The sequence below is a fragment of the Cygnus atratus genome, chromosome 2, assembly GCF_013377495.2.
Source record: "Cygnus atratus isolate AKBS03 ecotype Queensland, Australia chromosome 2, CAtr_DNAZoo_HiC_assembly, whole genome shotgun sequence".
NCBI classification, from domain to species: domain Eukaryota; kingdom Metazoa; phylum Chordata; class Aves; order Anseriformes; family Anatidae; genus Cygnus; species Cygnus atratus.
This window is the reverse complement of record NC_066363.1, coordinates 33,770,598-33,792,896: the sequence shown is the minus strand read 5'-3', so window position 1 is coordinate 33,792,896 and position 22,299 is coordinate 33,770,598. Positions and strand designations below refer to the sequence as shown.

The window sequence follows — 22,299 nt, the reverse complement described above, 5'->3', positions numbered from 1 at the left end:
GACACAATTAATTATTGTCATGTTGCAGTCATCTTTTTGATGCAGAATCTCAAAAGCCCTTTTACATTAGTGCCCGTGGCCACATAGTTCTGTGCTTTCCAGGAATCAAAAGATGTTGAAACAGAATGAAAGAAATAATATAATCTTATTTTTATTTTTAAGGCCTGATCAAAAAATAGAAGATACGGCAGAAACCAATGCTGAAATTCTTGCTCGTCTCACTTCTGCGGTAAGGTCACTGCATCAAAGTTTGTACTGATCATGTTTGAAACATTATCATGTTTTGGATCCTTTCAAATTAAAGAGCCAAGTCTTAGTGAGCAGGTGTTTATAATGCAAACTACTATTTTTTGGCACTGAAATGAGGAAGCTTTACGTCTTAGCGTGTAACTCTACAGCTATTAAAATCAGTCCAAGGTAGGATCACTGCTGTCTGTTTTTTTATAATAAGAACTGGAAATATAACTGGGAAATACCAATTTAGAGGATCACGATGATTTTTCTGCCAGCTAGCTTGCACTCAGATCCTTTTGGTCAAGTGAACATTGGTGTGAACACAATGATGAGCTGGGGGACAAGGGGAGAGTCATAAGTTCTGAGGAATCTCAGCTGGGTTATTTTGGGATTTGGCTTCCCAACTGTGTTTAGCCTCAGTAAACTCCATCATAATAAATGACACTTTTTCCTTTCTGTGCGGGAGTTTGGTGCATCTTGCTTATCATGTAAAATCATTGTTCTAAGAAGACTGGACTTCAGAAAGTTAAACTAGATTCACTTGATCTCATGTAATATGATGACCTAGATGATGGGAGAGAGCGTATCATCAGCAAGTCTGCAGGTGATGCAAAACTGGGAGGAATGGTTGATACAGCAGAGGAGTGTGCTGCTATTCAGAGGGGTCTTGGTAGGCCGTAGAGATGGGCCAACAGGAGTCTCTTTTCACCAAAGGGCAATGCAAAGTCCTGCATCAGGGGAGAAATAACCTTGTGGCCCTGTACAGGCTGGGGGCTGACTGGCTGAAAACCAGCTTTTCAGAAAAGGGTTTGTGGTGGACAGTAAGTTGAATATGAGCTAGCAATGTGCCATCATAGCCAAGAAAGTCAACTGCCTCCTGGGCTGCATTAGGATAAGTGTTAGCCTTCAGCTTAAGGAAGGTTATCCTCCCCCTCCTGTCAGCACTGGTGAGACACATCTGGAGTGCTGGGTCCAGTTTTGGACTCCTAGTACAAGAAACACATGGACATACTGGGATGCATGCTATAAATGACCATGAAAATGATAAAATGATAAATGGGTTAGAGTATCAGACATGAGGAAAAGCTGAGAGAACTAGGAGAGACTGGAGAAGGCTCTGGGAGGATCTTATCAGTGGGTATAAATGCCTGATGAAACAGAATAAAGACAGAGCTACCTCTTCTCAGCGGTGTACTGTAACAGGACAAGAAGCAGTGGGTACAAATTGAAATTCAAGTAATTCCACTTAGACATAAGAAGAAAATTCCTTACTCTGAAGGTAATTGAACATCCGAAGAGGTTGCCCAGAGAGGTTGTGGACTCTCCATCTTTGGCATTACTCAGAACTCAACCGGCCATGGTCCTGTGCAACCTGTTCTAGTTGACCCTGCTTTGAGCAGGGGAGCAGATCAGATGACCTACAGAGGTGCCTTTCAGTCTCAGCCAATTCTGTGATCATAAGGTTCAACAAACATCACACCTCTAAATCATAATATTAACAAAACTTAGAATTAGTGCTAGTTCTGTTTTCTGTACCTGAGAAGGTACTGAGATGACAGTGAACCAGGCAGGGTGAAGAAGTTTCCATGAAGAAAAACATGAGGAAAAGAGCTATTTTAAGTAAAGTGAATAAAGTAATATGATGAAACTCTGAAAAAGGGAAAGGAAGGCGAAGTTGTACTAAGTTTCATAAAGATAAGTGGTTTTGAATGCTCAATACACTATGCAAAATAATTTAAAATGTAAGATTAGAAAATTCTGTGGCCTGTAAATTCTTTATTTTTTAAATTTTCTTTACATTCAAATTCCTTTTTTCTACCTCTTTTTTTTTACCCTGACACTGAGAGAAGAAAGAACTCAGAACCTTGGTTTCCTCCCTTTTTAATTTCCTCCATTTTTAGCTTTAATGGAAGATAAAATAGAAAAATACTTATTGCAAAGTCATATCTCTAAAACAAAAAAAAACATAAAAAAAAAAAACTCACTCAAAACCCACCAACTCTATAAAACATTGTCACTGTACCTCAAAAACATCACCTCTCAAAACTCAAATAATGTATTTTTATCAGTTTAAGAAAAAGAAGTACTCAACAAAACACATTGACTTGCTGAGTTTAAGCACTGGATCTAACTGTTGCTGGATACACTTGAGGAAAATGCATATCCCTAAACATGTGAGTAATTGACAGTGAGTTCAGAGTACTTCACATCTATCTTGCAAGGTCAAAACTTTGAACTACATCCTTGGTGATTTCCAGCAACAGGGCACATGTTCAGTTTAGTTTTATTTTTAATGAGCTGTTTTGTGACTGTAGCTAACTAACTGAAGAAAAATTAGGCAGTTGCATTTCCAGATGGCCTGAGGCCCATTCATTGCCACGGTGGTGTCAAAAAGACTGATCTTTTTTTCCTGCATTTTCTGTCTTTTCAGAAAACTCTACAAGCTCTCACGATTTTCTAGTCCAACCCTAGGAAGGAAAAAAAAACCACCACCCACACAAAAAAATTGAGATCAGAGCAGAATCCTTCAAATATTAACATTTGTATATGACATTCTCCCTCTAAGAGAAAATGGCATATAATATGGAATATTGCTCTCCCCCTTTTCCTCCATCCAATTGGGTGGGATCTGAAATACTCTCTAAGACTTTATGGAGAGTCTTCATGTTTCTCAAGACATTTTGAACCCTCAACTTTCACTGTTCCACAGAGTGCTGTCCTCACCAATGTATAGGTTCTCAATATTTTTGGCTGACAGCCTTAGAATTTGTGTTGGGGGGAAAAAGAGGTTCCGTGAGGAGGAACAGGAAACCAAACATGAGGTTCTTAGCCATGACTGAAAACTTGTTCACACTGTCTTGCTTTTTGGCTCGCTGAATATCTTTGTATTTTCTGTAGAATCAAACCACTCTTACTTGAAGAATCCATACTTCAGAATCCTGCTCACAATACTCTTCAGACTATCATTTCAGAAGTGAAAAACCTTATCTACAGACCAGCACTAAAGCAGCTGGAGATTAGATTTGACTTTTTAATGTATTTCTAGGTATGGAGGTTCAAATCCCAACAGGGAACAGGGCATACCAACCTGTTGATACTACTGTTTCTCCTAATTTCTCTTTGTTTTTCTTGTAATGGACTGCAACACTCTGTATCAGGTCAGGAGGATGCCTCTGTGTCAGGTTTTCTCTTTTGCAGATCAAATTCCCAAACTTGCAAAACTAAACTGATTGTGAGGATACACCCTGAGCAACATTGGAAGTATCTGTGTGCCTAAAATAGAAATCACTGTTTTAGCGTCTGAAAGGGCAGGGAGAACTTGTAAGCATGCATGCGTGTAAGGTCTAATTTTTATTTCTGTAATCCTGTAGAAGCTTTTGTTGTTGCAAAATGTGGAACTCACTTCACCTAAATATGTGTGACCATATGGCAGACATCTACATCTGATCTAGTTTTCCAAGGCACTCCATACAGTCAGTAGAAATAGGTGTTTTTAGGATGCTGAATGTGTAATTCATTTTGGAAGTCTGCTTCTGTGAATAATAATCATATCTTAGGCTGCAATGGTAATGTATTTACTCTGTATAAAGGGAGTATAGCGTGACTAGCACAGACACAGGCACTTGCACAAGTTTGGCAAATTCCTTATTCCACCTTTTTTTCTTTACTGTGGTCTGCCTTTCTTTGTTGGCCTTTCTCTAATTACTTACTCCCTAGTGTTCTTTGTTACCAGGTGTTGTTTCTTTTGTATAACTCCACTTTTTGCATTCACTGCACAATTTGACATTTTTTTTGATGATTCAGCCTGTCTCAAATGATTAGTTAGGGAAATGCACTTTTGGTTTCAAACAATGGCTACTGAGATCATAGAAGATAATAGCGATAGCTGTGGCAAATGATGCCAAGTCAGTAAGGCTGTAGGAAAAAAACTGCAGAGGTTTCTTTCTCATCTTAATTTGTGCATAAAACATGCAATACAGCTCTTTGAAGAGCAGAGTATGATAAAAAAGACAAGAAATTAACTAGGTGGGCTCTCATTTTTTCTTTACGCTTTGTTCTGCAGTGGAAGAAGCAGAGTCAGTGAAGGTAACTGAATGGAGCCCATCAAATTTTATGCTCGTATCATATGCTCCATTACAATGAGGCACTGACAACATCAAACTTCCAAGGACAGTTGACATGCAAGCAGTGTAAAATGCCATTTGAAATAGGTTTGCATTGGATAATCTTCTGAACAATGAATTTTTAAGAAAAAATACTGATTGTTCCTGGGTTTAAAGAAGCATTCCAGAGCTGTCATGCATCCCATGTCACGTCCCAAAAAGCAGCTTCGTATTCAACATCTTGTTGCACTGTCTGTTAAAACCAGAGCACTTTGGGATGGCTATGAATGTTTCTCTGCAATGCTGTTACATCACCCTGTGATAGTATAGAAAAGAATATCAGGGTGTTAATGCAGTGCACCTGGGAAATACAGTTTCCTGGTACTTTAGATAGTCACCCGGGTACTACATTTATTTAGAGTCCACCAAACTTTTGTTTCTTAAGGTGCAAAGAGTGAATTAAACTCTTTTTCAAAACCCCACTGCTGAGAGCTTTCTCTTGCAGGATTTCATTTTGAGATTCTCTAAGGATTGCCACTTTGTATCTAGATCTGAAGCACATTGAGGTATGGAATACTTTCACAAAAGACTGCTCTAGACAGAAAAAAGTAGAGGTGGTATGCACTCTCCACTAGATGCAAAAATATGCACTCTATGATAAAATGACCAGATTCCTGGATAAGAGAAGAACAGTATAGAATCACCATAGAATGGCTCAGGTTGGAAGGGACCTCAAAGACCATCCAGTTCCAACCACCCTGCCATAGGCAGGGACACCTCCCACTGGATCAGGTTGTTCAGGGCCCCATCCAACCTGGCCTTGAACACCTCCAGGGATGGAGCATCCACAGCCTCTGTGGACAACCTGTTCCAGTGCCTCACCACCCTCTGAGTGAAGAATTTGCTCCTAAACTTTAATCTAAATCTCCCCTAAATCTTTTAGTTTAAAACCATTCCCCCTTGTCCTGTCATTATCTGATTGAGCAAAGAGCTGTAGTCTGAATGGCTGGACAACCAGACAGGTTTAAATCTGCTTCTGTGGTGTGGCTCAGAGGTTCACAGCTGACAAACTGTACTCTATCTGGAGGCTGGCAACAAGAGGGTTGCTGCAGGGCTAGTGTTTGTCCTGTTAAGTGTCAATGACCTGGAAGAGGTGATGAAGTCTTGCTTGCTCATCGAGTTTGCAGAGGAGACCAAGTTGGGGACTGTATGCTGGAAAGCAGGGCTGCCATCCAGAGAGAGCTGGACGTGCTGGAGAAATGGACCAACAGGAACCTCATGAATTTCAGCAAGAGCAAATGCTGAGTCCTGCACCTGGAGCAAGCTAACCCCTTGCACAAGTTCAGGTCAGGGTCTGCCTGACTGGGGAGCAACTTTGCTGGAAAGGATATGGGAATCCTGGCGGATACCAGTGAGCCAGCTGTGAGCCCTGGCACCAAAGACAGCCAAACAGCATCCTGGGGTGTACTAACAGGAGCATAGCTAGTAAAGTGATGAAAGTGATTATCCTTCTTTAAATGGCATTCCTTAGACCACGTTGAGATACTGCATGCAGTTCTGGGGTCTCAATACAAGAGACACTGATAACCTAGAGCAAGTCCATTGAAGGTTCGCCAAGGTGTTTAGGGTCGGAACACTTGTGTAGTTAGGAGAGGCTGAGGGAGCTGGACTTCTTCAGCCTGGAGAAGGGAAGGGTTCAAGAGGACCTAACAACAGCCTGCCAGGGCCTTTAGGGAGCATATCAAGGATATGAAGCTGGGCTTTTGGCTTGATTGAAATGAGAGATTCGGACTGGATGCAAGGAAAGAAAACTTCTCATTGTGAGGACACTACAACAGTGTAACAGACTTTCAAGAGAGATTGCATCCTCATTGTTGGAAGCTTTCAAGATTAGACTGAGAAAATCCTGAGCAACCTGGTCTGTTCTCATAGCTGCCCCTGCTTCAAACTAGTGATTGGACTAGAGACCTCCTTAAGTCCCTCCCAACCTGAATTATCATATGATCCGTATGAAAACATCACCCCAGCTCCCCAGGTTTCACACTTGTGTGACTTTTTTAATTATTACTTTTATATATATATATATTTTTAAGAAATCTACATCTGCCATTTAAAGGTAGGAAGATTCACCGCATAAAATATAATTTGTATTTAATCAAGCAAACATAAGTGGGTACTTATGTGAATACTTTTGCTCTTTCTTATTGCAAAAAGAAAACTTAGCAGGATGTGGTAATATGATTACAGCATATACACAATGTTCTCTTTTTGACTGGTATAATATGTCTGTAAACATGTTTTGGTAAACTAGCATTTAAGCTGAATCAGTCTTGACATCTGCATTGCTACTCAAAACGGGATGTTATTTAGACAGTGTTTGCTTTGTAGCAACAAGCTACATGTATAAACCATTTTTTTTTGTATTTAATATCTCAATTTATTATGGTAGGCATAGCTCTTGTTTGAATATATGTTTTACTTTCAGTCTAGATTATTATCTGCAATGTGACGCGCAACTATCGATTTTGTCAAACAGGCAGTAACTGAAATCCTATTAGGAAGAAGTATGATAATGTGTGGCATGTGTGCAGTAAGGAATGAATGTTGTACGCAGATTTCCATCGGTGTAATGATGCATGGGAATTGCATGTCCAGCAGAGATGCCAAATATGCTTACGCTAAAACAGACAAAAGCACATAGATTATGAAATCTAGGGGCACCAGGCAAAAACAGAAGGATGTTCATCAGTACCAATTCTTTGTGATTTGGGTGAATCGTATGAGAGGGAGCTCAGACAGACAGGATGAAACCCTTTGGTGAAGGAACATTTGCTTAATATTAAGACTAGAGGGACATTTTTTCCTACTGTTCCAACCTAATGTTTTTGCTCAGCTCAAATTCAGTGCTAGCTGCACACTTGGCATACAGCAAAAAATTAGATATTTTGAATATTGTGGAGAAAATACAGAAAAATTGTATTATTGCATGTGATATTAGCACTGTCTTTCAAACACTTAGAATGTACTATGTTATAAGCAAAAGTAATATTGTAAATATAATTGCTAGATGGTACAATGCTATTTTTTCTTCTGTTTTTGAGAAGAGGGCATTTTTCCAATTCTATTTGATTGGGTTAATTGGAATGTTTATAACTGTTGCAGATTGTAGTCTCCCAAGGCTAATCTTGAGATAACGTATTTTTAAAACACTAAAAGATAAAGAAGAGACATCAGTGCACTGTTTTGTACTGTCGGTAACCTGAGAGAATAGACCAGGATTGGGGCATTGACATCAGTACCTCCTGCTGAGTTTAATGAAGGGAGAGATGTCTGAGCAGTTTAGCCAAGAGAAATTCTGGTGTTATTCAGAAACAACTTGGGCTTTTATTGAAAATCCCACTCTAACTCTGGATAGCATGCATGTATCATTACTAGTGTATATTAATTGCTGCAAGTAAGCACGCAATTTGTTTTGCCAAAAAAAAACAAATGTTCTTTCCCATTATACTTGCAGTTTATGCTTACATTAAACATGATTAACAGTTCTCCAGACATGGGAATGAGTGTACAGGAAGGAAGGAAGGGAAGGTAATACTGCCAGCTTGCACAATTGTGCTGGAAACAGGACGACATTTAAGAAATCTGTGGCACTGCTTTCATATTTTCCTGCTTGGAATGGCAGAAAACTCCATCCCTCTCCAAGGGATGTATCAAGGAGTAGAAAATATCCTTGTACCTTGCAAAGGCAGCAAAAAACCTCCCTTGTCCTTTGCCATAAGGGAAGGAAGTATGCAAGTAGAGAAAGGATGTGGCCTCTGGTATGACTGCTTTCTGCTCCATGTAGAGCATGTTCCTGGGTGGCTGCTGTGTATCTGATCAGCAGATGCAGGGGTTACCATTGTACTGAGAGGTCCTGGGCAATTTTGCCTTCTCCTAGTAACCACTGCACTCTGTCTTTTTGCTCAGAGCAATGTAAGATTAACTGGTCTGGGTTCATGTTTTCAAACTTTTCTTCTGAATGGTGAGAGCGGGATGCTGCCAGTTGTTAGTGATTGTATTACTACAAGGACTCTTCGTGGGACTAATGCCTTATTCTGACCATACCCAATGTCTTGCAAATGATGTTTTAAATTTCAGATGCACTCAGAAACTGTATGCCAAAACTTCTGTTTCAGAATAGCGTTGAGCTGTGCATAGGTCTGCTAGGCAAGATGGCTGGTATGCAGTGCAGGAGACTTTGTACAGAGATAAGACAGTCCCTAGAAAAACAGTTGGAGGGTCCCAAAGTTATTTTGTTAGACTAAGGACAGGCTGTCTTGGGGAATGTGGGAAGGTGAAAGAAGCTGCTAGGCGTACAAAAGAGCCTGAGAGTATGGATAGGGCAGAGGAAGGGAAGAGTTGTGGTGTATGCAGGAGAGTATCTGGGGTGCTGCAGGTCAGATGTAGAACACTTGAGGCAGCTGCAGGGGGGATAGACGATGGCAGCGAGAAGTGCAAAGCATAAAATTAATGCATACTGTGGAGCTTTACTGATAGAAGAAGGAACAGGCCTACAGAGGGAAGTGGGTATAGGGCTGAGCTGGGTAATGAGACTGTCTGACAGTGTAGAGATTATAGAGAAAATAAAGGGAATGCAGAGGCAGGAGGCTGAGGAAAGGATCTGGCTAGCAAGGCAGGGTTATTTCATTACAGTCTAGTAAGATAACCTGTAGATGTGGAAACATTATAGCTCCTATTTCTGCCTGTTCATTTGAAGTTAAATATTGGTCCTGAAATACTCAGTCATGCTATTAGGAGAGGTTGTTCCCTCCTGAAGGCTCCAAAAATGAACTTTGGTTATATCCACAAACCTCAGCATGGAAAATGCACCTATGCTGGAGTCGCACAAAAGTCCAGCATTACAAACGTGCTCAGTAGAGGTAGAGCAAACATTTAACAAGGCAAGGAAGAAGCTATAACTGTGTGCTTGTGAAGGAGATATGCTGCACAAATAAACTGCAGGTCAGACTACTGAATTACCCACCTCCCTAAGGAATGTGAAGTATTTACATTAAATTAAAGTTAAAAAAAAAAAAAAAAAAAGACATAGAATTCCCATCTGAAGAAGAAATAGATTTGCTAGAAAAAGTGATTTAGTTTCAAAACTATCTGCATAATTCTGTGTGCAGTTTACTGCTCCAAAAGCTTGATAGCATGTATCTTACCAATGTTGCCTTTTTTTTTTTTTTTTTTTTTTTTGTGTGTGTGTGTCTGTTTGTTTTACTATGTATCAGTAACAATAACCATCATTTCCTTGCCTGGTATTTTAGGTACAGAGGGAGCTGGCTGCTGTCATTGCCTTGAAAGCAAGGAAGTCAGGTGAGTCAGATTGGACTTTAGAGGGGTTTTTATAACATTGTTCCCTTTTGTTATTGAAGTATTTGAATTTTCACTGCTGTCTCATTAACATTGGGAAGCAAAGATAGCAGACCTCGTTCCTCTCTCACTGGAGAGTCTGTGTACACAGCACAGTGCAATTACTGTGAAGTTTTACTTCCCCTCACTTGTCACATCTAATGGCCTAGTTGATAAAATCTGAACGTTATGGTTGAATTGAACTTGGGTGTCTTTCTGGCCAACGTCATCTTTATCTCTGGGTTTCCACTTTATAAAAGACCAAAAAAAAAAAAAAAAGATAATTTTCCTGTGTTTGCTTTTATGGCCCTGTATCTCATGCCATCTTTGCTGTATTTTACCTGCCCAGTCAGGTGAGTTTATTTATCCTAAAGCAAAAAGCCAACTTTATGTGTTGAGAACATGCTTTCCTGAAGACTTGTCTGGTACATATGGAGGGCTGTAAAGGCAATTCTCTGTTGTCAAGGCAGTAGAAGGGAAAAGGCAAATAGATTACTGAAAATCTCACAGAATATAAGCACTACAGCACATGTTGGTGATACAGTGTAAAGAAATACTGAGATACATGGTCATCTCAGCTTTGTCAGGGTTTATCAGCACAGCCACTTCCTTGTCTGTGCCCAAGAGTTAAAAAACAAAACAAACAAACAAACAAAAAAACAAACAAACAGAAAACCCACTACTTCACCAGAGTAAAGAAACCTACTTGACTCAATACAGAGTTAACTCTACAGTGTCTACACCTGTAGGATAGTTAATCTGCAGAGAGGGCGAAATGCCTGTGGCAAAGGGAGAGTTGAATGTATTACTAGAGTAAACCAGAGGTGGAGTCAACTTAAATTATCGGCATGTTTCCAAAGCTGTTGAGGTCTCTGGGACTATTTTTATGAAGTATCTCTTGTGACTTCAGTGATTTTGCTAGAAGTTGAGATCATGGATCTTGGACTTCGAGCTATTTTCTGACTTGTTACCAATATGGTGTCATACGATCTGTATGTCTGTCTATCTACTGCTTGCAAGTACAGCACGAAAGTTATTATACGCAACACACTCTCTACACACAAAATATCTTAAACTAAAGACACCAGAAGATGTGGTTGGCATACCTGAAAATATTTCCTTATGCAAATGTAAGTATTACAAAAATATTCCAGACAGTGTGATGCCTGTTGGTCTTGAAATAGAAGTACCCATAGGTTACATCCGTTGTCATCTGTAAATGTAAATCCACAGAAGGTAATCATAAATCGAAGCATGAATTCAGACCTGAGCTGCTTCTGTGAGTGTCACAGCTTTGCTTCTGGGGCTGCTATAGTAGTCCACAACATCAACACCCCTCATCTGCTTACCCTCGCCTTGTGTCACCCCAGTCCCACCTGAATGTTAATGGCTGAACATGGAAATGCTTCTGCTCTGGTTTAGTGCAAAGCAGAACAGGTTATTTTAAGGAAGAATTGGAAGATTCCTTTTGTTTTGCCATAAAACGTGTTAAGAGAGTGGTTCCACGTACCTTGCAGTTAGCCATTATACAGCTCCAAAAAATCTCTGTCCCTACTTCTCATCTTCAGTTGTGTCGGCAAATATTATTACTGCTACTGTTAACGAACAAAACCTTATTCCCCAAATGAGTTGTCTTTAACCTGAATTAGCATCTCATTTCCTTTCGGTGGATGGCTCCATAAGCAGTTTTGTCAGTACAAAATGGGATGGGGGCAGCTGGATCGGGAATGAGCTGCAGGAGAGTAGGTAGAACACGGTGAGCAGGTAGAAATATTTTAGTTAAGAATCACAGCCTTAAATAAACAAAGATCCCTGTAGAGCTGGGAAGTGCTGACCAGACTTTCCTACCACATTAATGTAAACACCAGCAATATCGGTTTAGATCTGAACAAAAGATACCTCTTTAGTCAGTTTAACTAGCATATGCTTGTTTTTGAAATTTGCATTTCTTTATGCCTCATCTTGGACAACTGTAAAAAAAAATATATGGCTGCTTGAGCAGGCTTAACTGTAAGGACTAATTTAAGTTAATGCCTTTACTACAGTAGGAGTGAAGTAAATTAGGGTGGTTGATTATGCTTATTTGTTTTATCGCTGATGGTTAAATTCACAGCATAGCAGTTATTGTGAGCAATCAGGTTATAGTATGCCGTGCCTGGTGAAGTGAAGCATATTTCACAGAAAGTACTTCTGGAGCTAAAAGCCACAGTATCTTTCTAAGATATTGTTCTTCTAACCTTGTCCAAGACTCCATATAATTCCAGGAAATAAACCAACACAGATCAGACAGTTGATTTTGGCATTAAAAGAGCAGCACATGGCTATTGGGCCAGCTGCCTTGGTTTGCTTCCAGGCTGGTGTGAATGATGTGGGTGCCAGACTTGTATGCCCTGGGTTTGATGAGGGCAGGCTGTGGGCATCATCCTACCTGGCTGGGTGGAACCTGAGTGCTGTTTTTTTCAGCATCCGAAAGCTTTCCTAGAGGTCTGCAGCAAGAAAACCAAAGCTGTTGTGCAGAAATTCCTGTACTGCATTTTGATGGCTTGGTGTTTTTTAAATTACAGTGTTTCAAAATGTTTTCCCTGGACAGCTGCTTAGCACTACCAGTAAGAGCAAAAAAAAAAATGAGTATTTTCCTTCTTAATATAAAGACTGTGTAATTTGTTTCTAAATTACTTTAATTTCTGTATATACCTCTGCCCTTAGAGAGGCACTTTTCAGTGATTTAATTGCATTAGAAAAACTGGCTGATACAAGTTTTAATATTGCATGTCAAGGACTATTGTAGTAGTCACCGGGTTGCATGGCACAAAAAGTGCTATACAAGCACCTCAGCTTCCTCTGCAAGAGGTGAATGGGGTCCAACCACTAACGTCTGCTGTGCTTGGAAACATTGCCTTTGGTTATCAGGGTGAAACAAGCAGTTTGTTTTTATTGAAATGAAGTTTGGGCTGCTACACAGTGCTAGAAGAGATTTGGTGTATGAGAAGCAGTAATTACAGCTATTTAAGTTCTTGGGTCAGAATGGCTGCTTCAGCTCAGAGATTTAGATGCTGTCTGTATCTACTGACAAAATGCTTTGAAAAACAAGGCAGAGCCACGAGCCTGATGTGGGGTAGGGCAGAGTATCAAATTCATGCTAGCACAGGATCTGGCTTGATGGAGAATGTCAGCCAGCAGAAAATGAAGCCTGTAGGGCGTGGAGGAGAATGCTTTTCCTCCAGAGGTGTTCTTTAGTCTTTATTGTGGGGTGGGAGAAGAAGAGAAAAACATAAAACTGACAGGTGGCTGAAGGAAAAATGCAGAACCTGAGGAATGAAAAACTTGTAAGCCGTGAAAAAGACTTCCTTTTTCTTATTTCAGATGAACACTGCACATATACCACTCCAATAGCAAGGTGAAAGCAGATGGATAGGTACTTGAGAGCCCTCACACAGAGGGAAATCAGCATCAGTATTTCCTTTGTAAATAGAACTAAAAAGTGGGGTAAAATTGATGTCTGTAATCCTGAAGCCTTGATGGCACTCAGTAACACTGTTGACCAGAAAGCACATTTATATTTCACTAGAATAAAGCTCTCATGATAAGGCTGACCTAAGAGGGGAAAATGAGCTTGTGCACTTCTCTGTGGCTTATAAAAAATGCATTAAAAATGTTCTTGGTTAACATCAGAAATAAATAGATTAAATGCTGTCAACCTCAATTTTGTAACAGGTATTGGGGAAGCAAATAACTGGAGCAGAAGAGAACTTTGTTTTTAGTTGCAGGCACTTGGCATTTTAATTGCTTTGTTTACTTACACCTTGCTGGTTTCTGATCGCTTCCACAAGTGTGCTGGAACACATGTAGCCTCTGTTCTGAAGGTTTACAAGGGTTGGCATTTATCTCAATTGCTTGTCATGGCTCATGACATGTTCCACATGTGTTACAGACGGTGGCTAAAACAAGGAGAAAATGCAGCAAACAGCCTAAGGCTGGAGACTCTAGCCAGTGGTGTAGCTACACAGGTACATCAGAGCTGATCAAAGTCTGTCAGGTGGATGCTCTGAGCTCCAGTTAATCCTGTCAACAAGCAGGAAGCCTTGCATCTCTGTGCATGAGCCTAGCTGCACTCCTGGCATTGCCCAGCAAATTCCTTTATATCTAAAGGAAGCAGCCGGCAGGGGGTCGCTTCTCCCTTCCCTGCAGGGCAACCACAAAAGCCCTTGTTCTTGCGTGCATTTTTGCTTCCTCTTAAGAACGTGATTCAGTTTTGCATAACGTAGTTAGATACTTTTTGGTCATACCATTCTTAAATTGACAAGCAATATTGATATTTTTATTTTTTTTACTTTTGTTTATAATAATGACTTTGTAATATATTAACTCTGTTGAGATCTCGTGGATTGCCTCCCCCTTAATTCAGATTTACATCTATGCGTATCCACCCTTCCCCTTTATTTTTGTATTGCTTCTGTCAGAACTCGGTTGTCTATGTGGTGTGCTTAGTATTTTTATATTGGGGCAGGCAATTCAACGCGAACCGGTCACTGGGCTTGAGCTTTGCTGACATGAATGGAGAGCAAGCTGTGAACAGCTCTTCCTTTCTCTAGCCGCAGTGCCACCTCTTGAGCATGGCTGTCAGAGCTGTTTGCACGGCTGTACTCGAATGCACTCCAGGCAATGTCAGCCTGGTGAAAAACATGCAAGCAGCCAGGCTGGGTCAGGTTGAAAGTCCATCCAGCTCTGATCCCGCTGCGAGTGATGACTCAAGGATGCTTAGGGCAGGGAAACAGAACAAGTACAAGCAGTCCTTCTGATGTGCTCATTCAGCATCCACCAGGCTGTGGTAGAGGTATCCTGCTGTACCCACACTGTTGTGATGGGCAGCCCTTGGTGGACCTTCTTTCCATTAATTTGTCAAATCGCTTTTTGAACCCACTTATACTTCAGACCTTTTTCACATCTTGTGGCAGTGAGTCCCACAGTTCATGTGTGCAGTATGCGAAAACATATTTTTTCTTAATTGTTTTGAGCACATTCCCCATGACCCTCAATGTGTTCTGATACAACTCTTTGGTTATGTAAAATGATGAATAATCCATTCCCAGTCTATCGTCATACCGTTCGCTATTTTGTGCCCTTCTGTCATAACCCCGATGAGCTGTCTCATTTCCAGCCTCAAGCACTAGTCATTCCTTATAGTAAATCTCTTCCATTAAAACTGATAATCTTTGCATTGTCTTTTGTTATATTAATGGGAGATGGGGCAGCAAGAGCAGCATGCAGTATTTAACATGTGGAAGCACCCCAGCTTATGCAGGCAGGAGTTAATACTGGTGTTAAAATGGTATTATGGCATTGTATTTTGCAACATTTCAACTAATTACTAATCTCCATTTTTTTCAATTTTTTTAATCCCTACTAAGTGTTGAGCTAATATGTTTTAGAAAATCAAACTGTTCAAAGTTGTGATTGAGCACTGCTTGTTGCCCTCATACAGTTACACCTGATTTTTCCAACAGGCATTATTTTCCATTTGTCAGTATTGGATTTTATGTGTGATTTTTCCTCCCAGGTACTCAGCATCTTTAGATCCTCTTGGCAGTTCTGCACAGATGGCTTTAGACCTGACTACACTGAGAAGCCTGTGTGCCGCCAAGCCATGTTGGTTTGATGTGTGGCTTTGCAGCAGAGCAAATTGGACAGCTTGGTGATTCCAGAAGGGGTGCTCCTGCTCACCTTGCCCTGAATGTGGGTGTGAAGAGCTCACACTTTGTCAGATGTGTGTGTAGTGCTGTTCTGCAGGGCTGAGAGGTGCTGGAGTTGGCGCAAAGCAAGTGTGGCAGCTTCTTATCAATGGGGTGGGGAGGTGGATGTGGGAAGGAGCCCTGTAAAGTGCCTTTTGGCAGCATTGAGCTGTTTTATCAGCTTACTTAACTCAGGAAGCTGTGTCTTGACCACTTAGCCCTTTTCATAAAGTAGCACATATCACTGTGAGATTTCCTAGTAACTTTCCTCCACAATAATTAGAAAAAAAAAGTCAGTTTATTCTGTATGAATGTTCTATGTTGTCATTATTTGCTTGTAGAAGAGTTGTTATATAGATGCAGAAATCCTTAAGAATTTGAATTAGAGTGGTACACATACTTGAAAATGATGTTAAAATACATCATCCAAGGTCACCAAAGAGTGGAGAAGTTCCGTATTGTGTTTAAATCTGGAACAAGTTAAGTACCCTTTGAAGACACAGGTCTTGTAAACAAGTAAGATATACAGTACCTCTGGTGTGAAATGGGCACAGTTTATTATCACTTTTTTTCTGCCATTGAAAAACCTCGGGGACTGGAGGAACTTTTTCCCATTCACAGAACAAAATGGCAGTCATGTGCCACAGATGTGTGCATTTTCCCTTGTGGAAAAAATGAGAGAGAGTTTGAAAGGTAGGGAAAGGTTAGCACACAACATTGATATCAAAAATATCATGCTGCTTTTGTGTCCCCTTAGGTCTGTTGCCAGTGGGTTCATTTACCTGATTTTAGTAAGACTTTATTTCCTTACAACTTTCAATTCCACTAACCATCAACTTCTTGAAAGCAAGGGTCAAACTTAGCAAAATATGTAGAATAAGATGGAGTTCTTCTGCAACTGTTGTTAGGCTGGATATTAGGAGAAATTTCTTTACTGAAAGGGTTGTGTGGAATTGAAATGGGCTGCCCAGGGAAGTCATTGAGTCACCATCCCTGGAGGTCTTCAAGAAATGTGTACATGTAGAACTTAGTAGCATGGTTTAGTGGTGGACTTTAGTTAAATGTTGGACTAGATGCTCTTGGAGGTCTTTCCAACCTGAATGATTCTATGGTTCTGTAATTTATCCTGGAGAAATAGCTGCTCAAAATCAAAGTGCACGAGTGTTGACCTTTAGATTGGGCTCAGTAACTTTACCTTTACTTTTCCCACTCAGCCTAAAAGTTGTACCTGAAAACATAGTCAGTGATATTTTTTCAAGTTACATTGTGTTTTTAGGATTTTGTGCCTTGAAGGGAAGTAATCATGTAGGCAGGCAGCGCTTCAAGAAGATGGAGTCAGGCTCCCTCTAACACTGGTAAGTGGTGCTCTTTGTGCTCTACAGCCAGGAGCAGAGTGTGGGACATGCATAGAGCGTGGGTCAGTGACCACCTGGTTTGTACCACCCAGTGATTTCTGGCTTTTGTAGTTTCAGAATTTGGGACATCATTATTTCTGCATGATTTATAAGGTGCATGCGTGAAAATGAGCAATGCAAAAAAGCTGCATAGATGATTGATGTTTTGCAAATGCACGGTAAGAGATTGCACAGTAAGGTCAAAATGAAAATAATCGTGCAAAAAACAATTCCCAGGTGAATGTTGTTTTTTTTTTTTTTTTCAGTCCATTGGGAGAGGCATTTACAGAGTTCACAGAATGTATTTGTTCAGAGTCCTCTTTGTTTCCTGTTCATTTCCTGGCCATGCCCGTAGGTTATTTCCATGGAATAGAGAGTGAAGTTTCACTTTGCACCAGCCTGCTCTGTCACTCTCCCTCTGTGTGTGCTCTTATCTCCTTGTTTGAACAGTTCCCAGCTCCCTTTCTCTCCATGCCTGTTTATCATGTGATGGACTCTCCTCCACCCTTCCAACATTTCATTTCAGGCAACATTGTTAGAGATGCACTTGTTGATGCTTGATTTTTTTAAAATTAATTTTAAATATGTTGATGAGAATAAATGTCTAAAAACACTGGGTAAAATCTTTGTGCATTCAGCTGTTGAATGGTTTTCCTTGAGCTGCTATTTCTACAAAGAACATCGCTTACGTAATCCTACATTGTTTGCAACTCATTTTCCACTTCTTTTCTCCTTGGTAAAAAATTATATGAGGTCATATGTTCACAAAGCATGTGTGAAATGTGGCTTTTCCTTTGTATGTGTTACAACATGCCAGGAAATGGAAACCAAACCTCCCCAGCCAGGTGAATCAATGGTGGCTCGTTGTCTAGCAGGAAATGCCCATCTTGTTTAGCCAATTGTTTTACAAATCACGGTCTTCTAACACAGCACAATCTTGGATGACATATGGACCTTCAAAGTCAGATGAAAGGGTTCAGTTCTGATAAATAAAATAAACAGAAATTTCTAATAAAGACATTGTACTAGAATGTGAAAAGAATAGCAGCAAAGGCTTATGGCCATATAGCTTGACTTGGAAAATACTGGTTGCTCTACTTGGTGCACTCATTCTTTAATTTACAATGGCTATATAACACAGGGGGGAGGAAGTCTCATTTAAACTGAGGTTTGTCCTCCCATGGTCATTCAGATGCAGTGAAAAGGGACCGTGACTTAATGATGTGTGGTTCAGAAAGATCAAATCTACATCTGTCAGCCTCTGTTCTTACCAGTCTGGCTTTGCTCTGTTTAGATTTGATTCCTACCCTTGCTGTTATCTGTTCCTTTTGATAAACTGCAATGAGAGGAAATGTTTTTTTTACATAATTTTCAGGAGTCGTGTTTCCTATTTCAGATCTGAGAAATGGCTTGTAGCACTAAGACCCTTGGGAACTTACTTTTCTGGGTGGAAACTAGATGAGCATAATGAGCCTCTCTGCAAATTCAATATTAGTTCTATACCTAAGGTCAAGGAGAAGTTAATGACCATTTTTTACATACTGAAATCAGTTATGAAGCTGACATTACATTCCATGTTTCTGTCATTTAAAAAAAAAAAAGAATTAATTTATATGAAATTGATTTAAGCTACAAAGCATAAATATCATGACTCCCAGATTAGTATTTGAGAGAAACTGTCATCATTGTCACTTTTGCAATAGTTCATTCCCAAATTTATAAGCGCCTTTATTCCATTCCATGCTTGCTGTGCCTTTTTAGGTACAAAGGTGATGAACAAGGTTGTAAGCTGGAGACTCTCTAATAATTTTTGCATTTTCTTTGTTTCTTTAATTAGCTGATTTACTCAGCTGATTGCACAGCTGTCTGGGCAACACCCCCCCAAGGGTCTGCCAACTGTTTCAGAGATATGTAGTGTACTCAGAAAAGGGAAATCTGTACAATGATTTGCATATATATATATGCAGAAATAGTGGGAAGGAATGAGAAAGCTCAAAGGCAATTTTTGTATTGCTAATAAAAGAAATCATGCTAAGGATGAGCTTAAAGAGCTTTCTCTTTTCAGTAATTTCTGGGAAAAGATTACAGTTTCATGGTAAATAAGGAACCAATTCTCAGTTGGAGTGTTTTATTCCTGGGATTATCGCTGTGTTTTATACGCAGCTTTTGGAGATTTCAGAGTTGTTCAGTGCTTGTTGCTTTTCCCCCTTTTATTTGGCAATAAGACTAGGAAAATAGCAGTATGTATGAAGATCTGGTCTGGCTTAAAATGGTCCCCCAGACCTGAGATTTGTAAAATGCTTACTTGCTGCTCATCTCCTTCCCACCACTCTAGTGCCATGTGTAAGCTAGAGGACTTGTCTTTTATTTTCCCCAGTTGTATCAGTTGGAGCTATTCATTTTTTCCCCACTCTGATAAATTAATAAACATCAGCAAACTTGACACTGTCAAACAGCCCAGAGCTGCCATAGTAACCAACCTCTGTAGAACCCACTCTATACCCTCCATGAAGAACAACAAAGGATATCACAAGCTCCATTGTTCAAAATAATAAAGTTTTCAAAAAACATGAAATGGGCTTAGAATCATGTTATTTTAAAAAATGCCTTTTTTTTTTTTTTTTTTCCTGAGAAGCTTCATGCTAGAAACTTCCTTTGGAGAAAAAGAGGAAAAAAAAAAAAGAGAGGGAGAAAAACAGAAAGAGAAGAAACATGCCTCTAAAAACATTGGGATATAAGAAGAATGCTAGAAGTTGTGAACTTCCCAAGACCTGATGATAAATCAACTGGTGCAGGCTGCTGGCAATTCAGAGCATTGGCTTTTCCCCTGGGGAATTTTCTTGCAGATTCTTGAGGTCTTTTCAGCAGTGATGGCTTGACAGGGCTGGAAAAACAGCCTATAACTATCCAGCAGGGATGAGATGGTGAAAATCTGCTGGCTTGTCAAATAAACAGAATTCTTCTCTTCAGTAGTAGGCTCTTTACCAACTGCCCAGGTGTTGCCTGCCACCCATCTGCAGAGGGCATGTAGGTGCCCTTTGTTTATCAGCTAGGAAAAAACGATCCTGGTCCCGTGGTTGGGCAGACACTGATTTTGGGGGCTGAAGCTGTTGGTCACAGTGATTTTGGGGGCTGAAGCTGTGGCGATGCCAGCTTGCATGATGTCCCCTCCGCTGCCTGCTGCCAAGGTGCTCCATTCTCAACCAGGGCATCAAACCCAGACTAGTTTAAGGTTGTGGACGCAGGCTTATGGCTGTTCAGAGAGGGAGCAGCAAGAGTGACAGGGTGCGGGACAGCCAGCAGTGATGTGGAGCTGAGTGTAGGACGAAGAACAGATGTCCCTGCCTGCTATGTCGTGCTGTCCAGCAGCAAAATGGTTAATGGCGGTGGCGTCCCTTCTGCAGCGTTTAAATAATTAGCTCTCGGAGTTCACACCCTATTAAGCCAAAGGGAGGAAGTTCACACCTCTCCTGGTGGTATTGTTCTGGTGGGGCTGGCTGCAGCGCCGATAGCGCAGGGGTTTGTCTGGGGAAGGTTATCTGCGCTGCCAGAAGGGGTAGAAAGAAGAAACTTCATTTGTGGCAGAGGAAGAAAGCCGTGCGGCTGCACAATAGAGCAAAGCCTCTGGGAAGATTGTAACGCTGTGGGTTCCAGGAGTTTTTTTTATGGATGGATTTTTTATTATTTTTTTAACTGTCCTTTCTACTTTCACTCAGGCAAAAGATTCTGCTGTTTTGCGTAGCACAAGTACGCGTTGTATGATGTTACTTCTGAAGATCTTGTGCATCAAACACAATTTACCTTCAAGTCTGGGGTGTACAGAGCAGCATCTTGGGGGGCAGCACACTGTGCAACGCTGAATCCCCTGGCAGTGATGCTTCTGTAGGCACAAGAAGGCGTTGGGGGTGGCTTTTGGGACCCCGCTGCACGCCAGGCAGGTTAGCAGGGAGCCCTTTGGCATGCCTGCGATTCTCCATGCTGCTGAGGGAGATGAATCTTAAACCTGCTTTAAACTCTGTAGCATGGCCATAAAAGCAGGGGAGCACTGTGGGTCAGAAATGTTGACACAAAGGATGTGCTCGGTTCCCGTGTCAGCGATGGTTGTGTTCCCTTTCCTTTCTAATCCCCTTGTGATGGCTGACTTTGCTGACATAGCTAGTACATGATTTACTTTTCCTTCTTATTTCTTTGTTATTTTTTTCTGCTGATTTAATGAGCTGAAATCAGATTGCTAAAGGATAAAGCTCTCTCCTACAAGAACTCTGTATTCCAATGTTAGTTTTATAGAAGAGTCCTCTAGCTAGACCTCAGCTGTGGTCCACAGGGACTCAAGGAACTCAGATCAGATGATGCCCCTTGTGATCCTGAAGTGACCATAGAAAAGCCAACATCCTGTATTCCCTAGGCTAAATTGCAAAAAGACACCTTTGAGCTGCACATTAACAAGCTAGTGCTCATTTAACATCTTTTTCTTTCATTCATGGTGACCTTTCCCATAGACAAAAGGAGGAGAAATGCTGCAGGTAGAAAAGGGGGCCGGTCACTATATGTTTGTATACAGATCAGGGTAGACCACCTTTGCCTTTCCCTGGTGTTGCTGCTTTGTCAGATGTGCTGGAGCATTCGTATCATAAGGAGAGCAGCAGGGTTTATGCTGGCAGCGAAGGCAGTGGATGGCCCAGCTCCAAAATTCACAGCTTTTTTGCATGTACACATTACAGTTTTAGGGAGCTGTCCCAGAATCAACACTTGCCTGGGAAATAATTTCCCATCCCACCCTAACCTTCCTGTCGCTTTTCCTACAGTAGAATTTGCAACGCCAAGTCTTTTTAGTCAAAAATTTAAGGCCAACTGAGATTAAGTGGGAAGTTATCCTTAAATTCTTATACTTTATGGCTGAACACTTACTGCATGCACAAGAGCCCGTTAGGGCAGTGCTGAGGCCGCAGCTACAGGTTGATTTCCTGTGTGGGAATTCTTGTACACATAAATTTGTGTACATCTCATGTCATGGGATAGCTGTGAGTTGACACTGGGTTAGGATGCAGGCTGTGTACAGAGATGCAGCAGTTTGTATCGTGTGTGTGTGATGACCTATGGAATAGGAATATGATATTCCTATAGGAATATTTTAAGAGATTTTTTTTTATAGATAAAACATGTAATAACCTTTTCACACAGAAACCATGAGAATATAATTAAGGCTTGTTATTTGCTAATGTGGCCACCTCAGTTCTCAAGGGACTGTATTCTTGTGGTGGAAAACAAGGTATTAGATGGTGTGATTCCTTCAGTATTACTCCCTGGATGTAGCTAAAGGATTCAAACTGTGGTTGGTTCTTATGTGTTTGGGTAAGAGACAGGGAGGACACAACAATGAGGTCTGTGATGGAAATTTCATGAAAAAGAGGCTGACTCTGCTCCCTCCCTCCCAAGAGGGCTAGG

At 40.8% G+C, this 22,299-nt stretch overlaps 1 protein-coding gene across 1 annotated transcript in view; it reads left to right on the top strand.

Moving 5' to 3' along the window:
- The window catches only part of LOC118255903 (rap guanine nucleotide exchange factor 5-like), a 43,556-nt gene extending 39,238 nt beyond the window's left edge, over window positions 1–4,318 (top strand). The window contains exons 6-7 of the mRNA XM_050708441.1: window positions 163–229; window positions 4,298–4,318. Coding sequence (XP_050564398.1) covers window positions 163–229; window positions 4,298–4,318 — 88 coding nt within the window. The remainder of the gene's footprint in view (window positions 1–162; window positions 230–4,297) is intronic.
- Window positions 4,319–22,299: the final 17,981 nt, after the last annotated feature.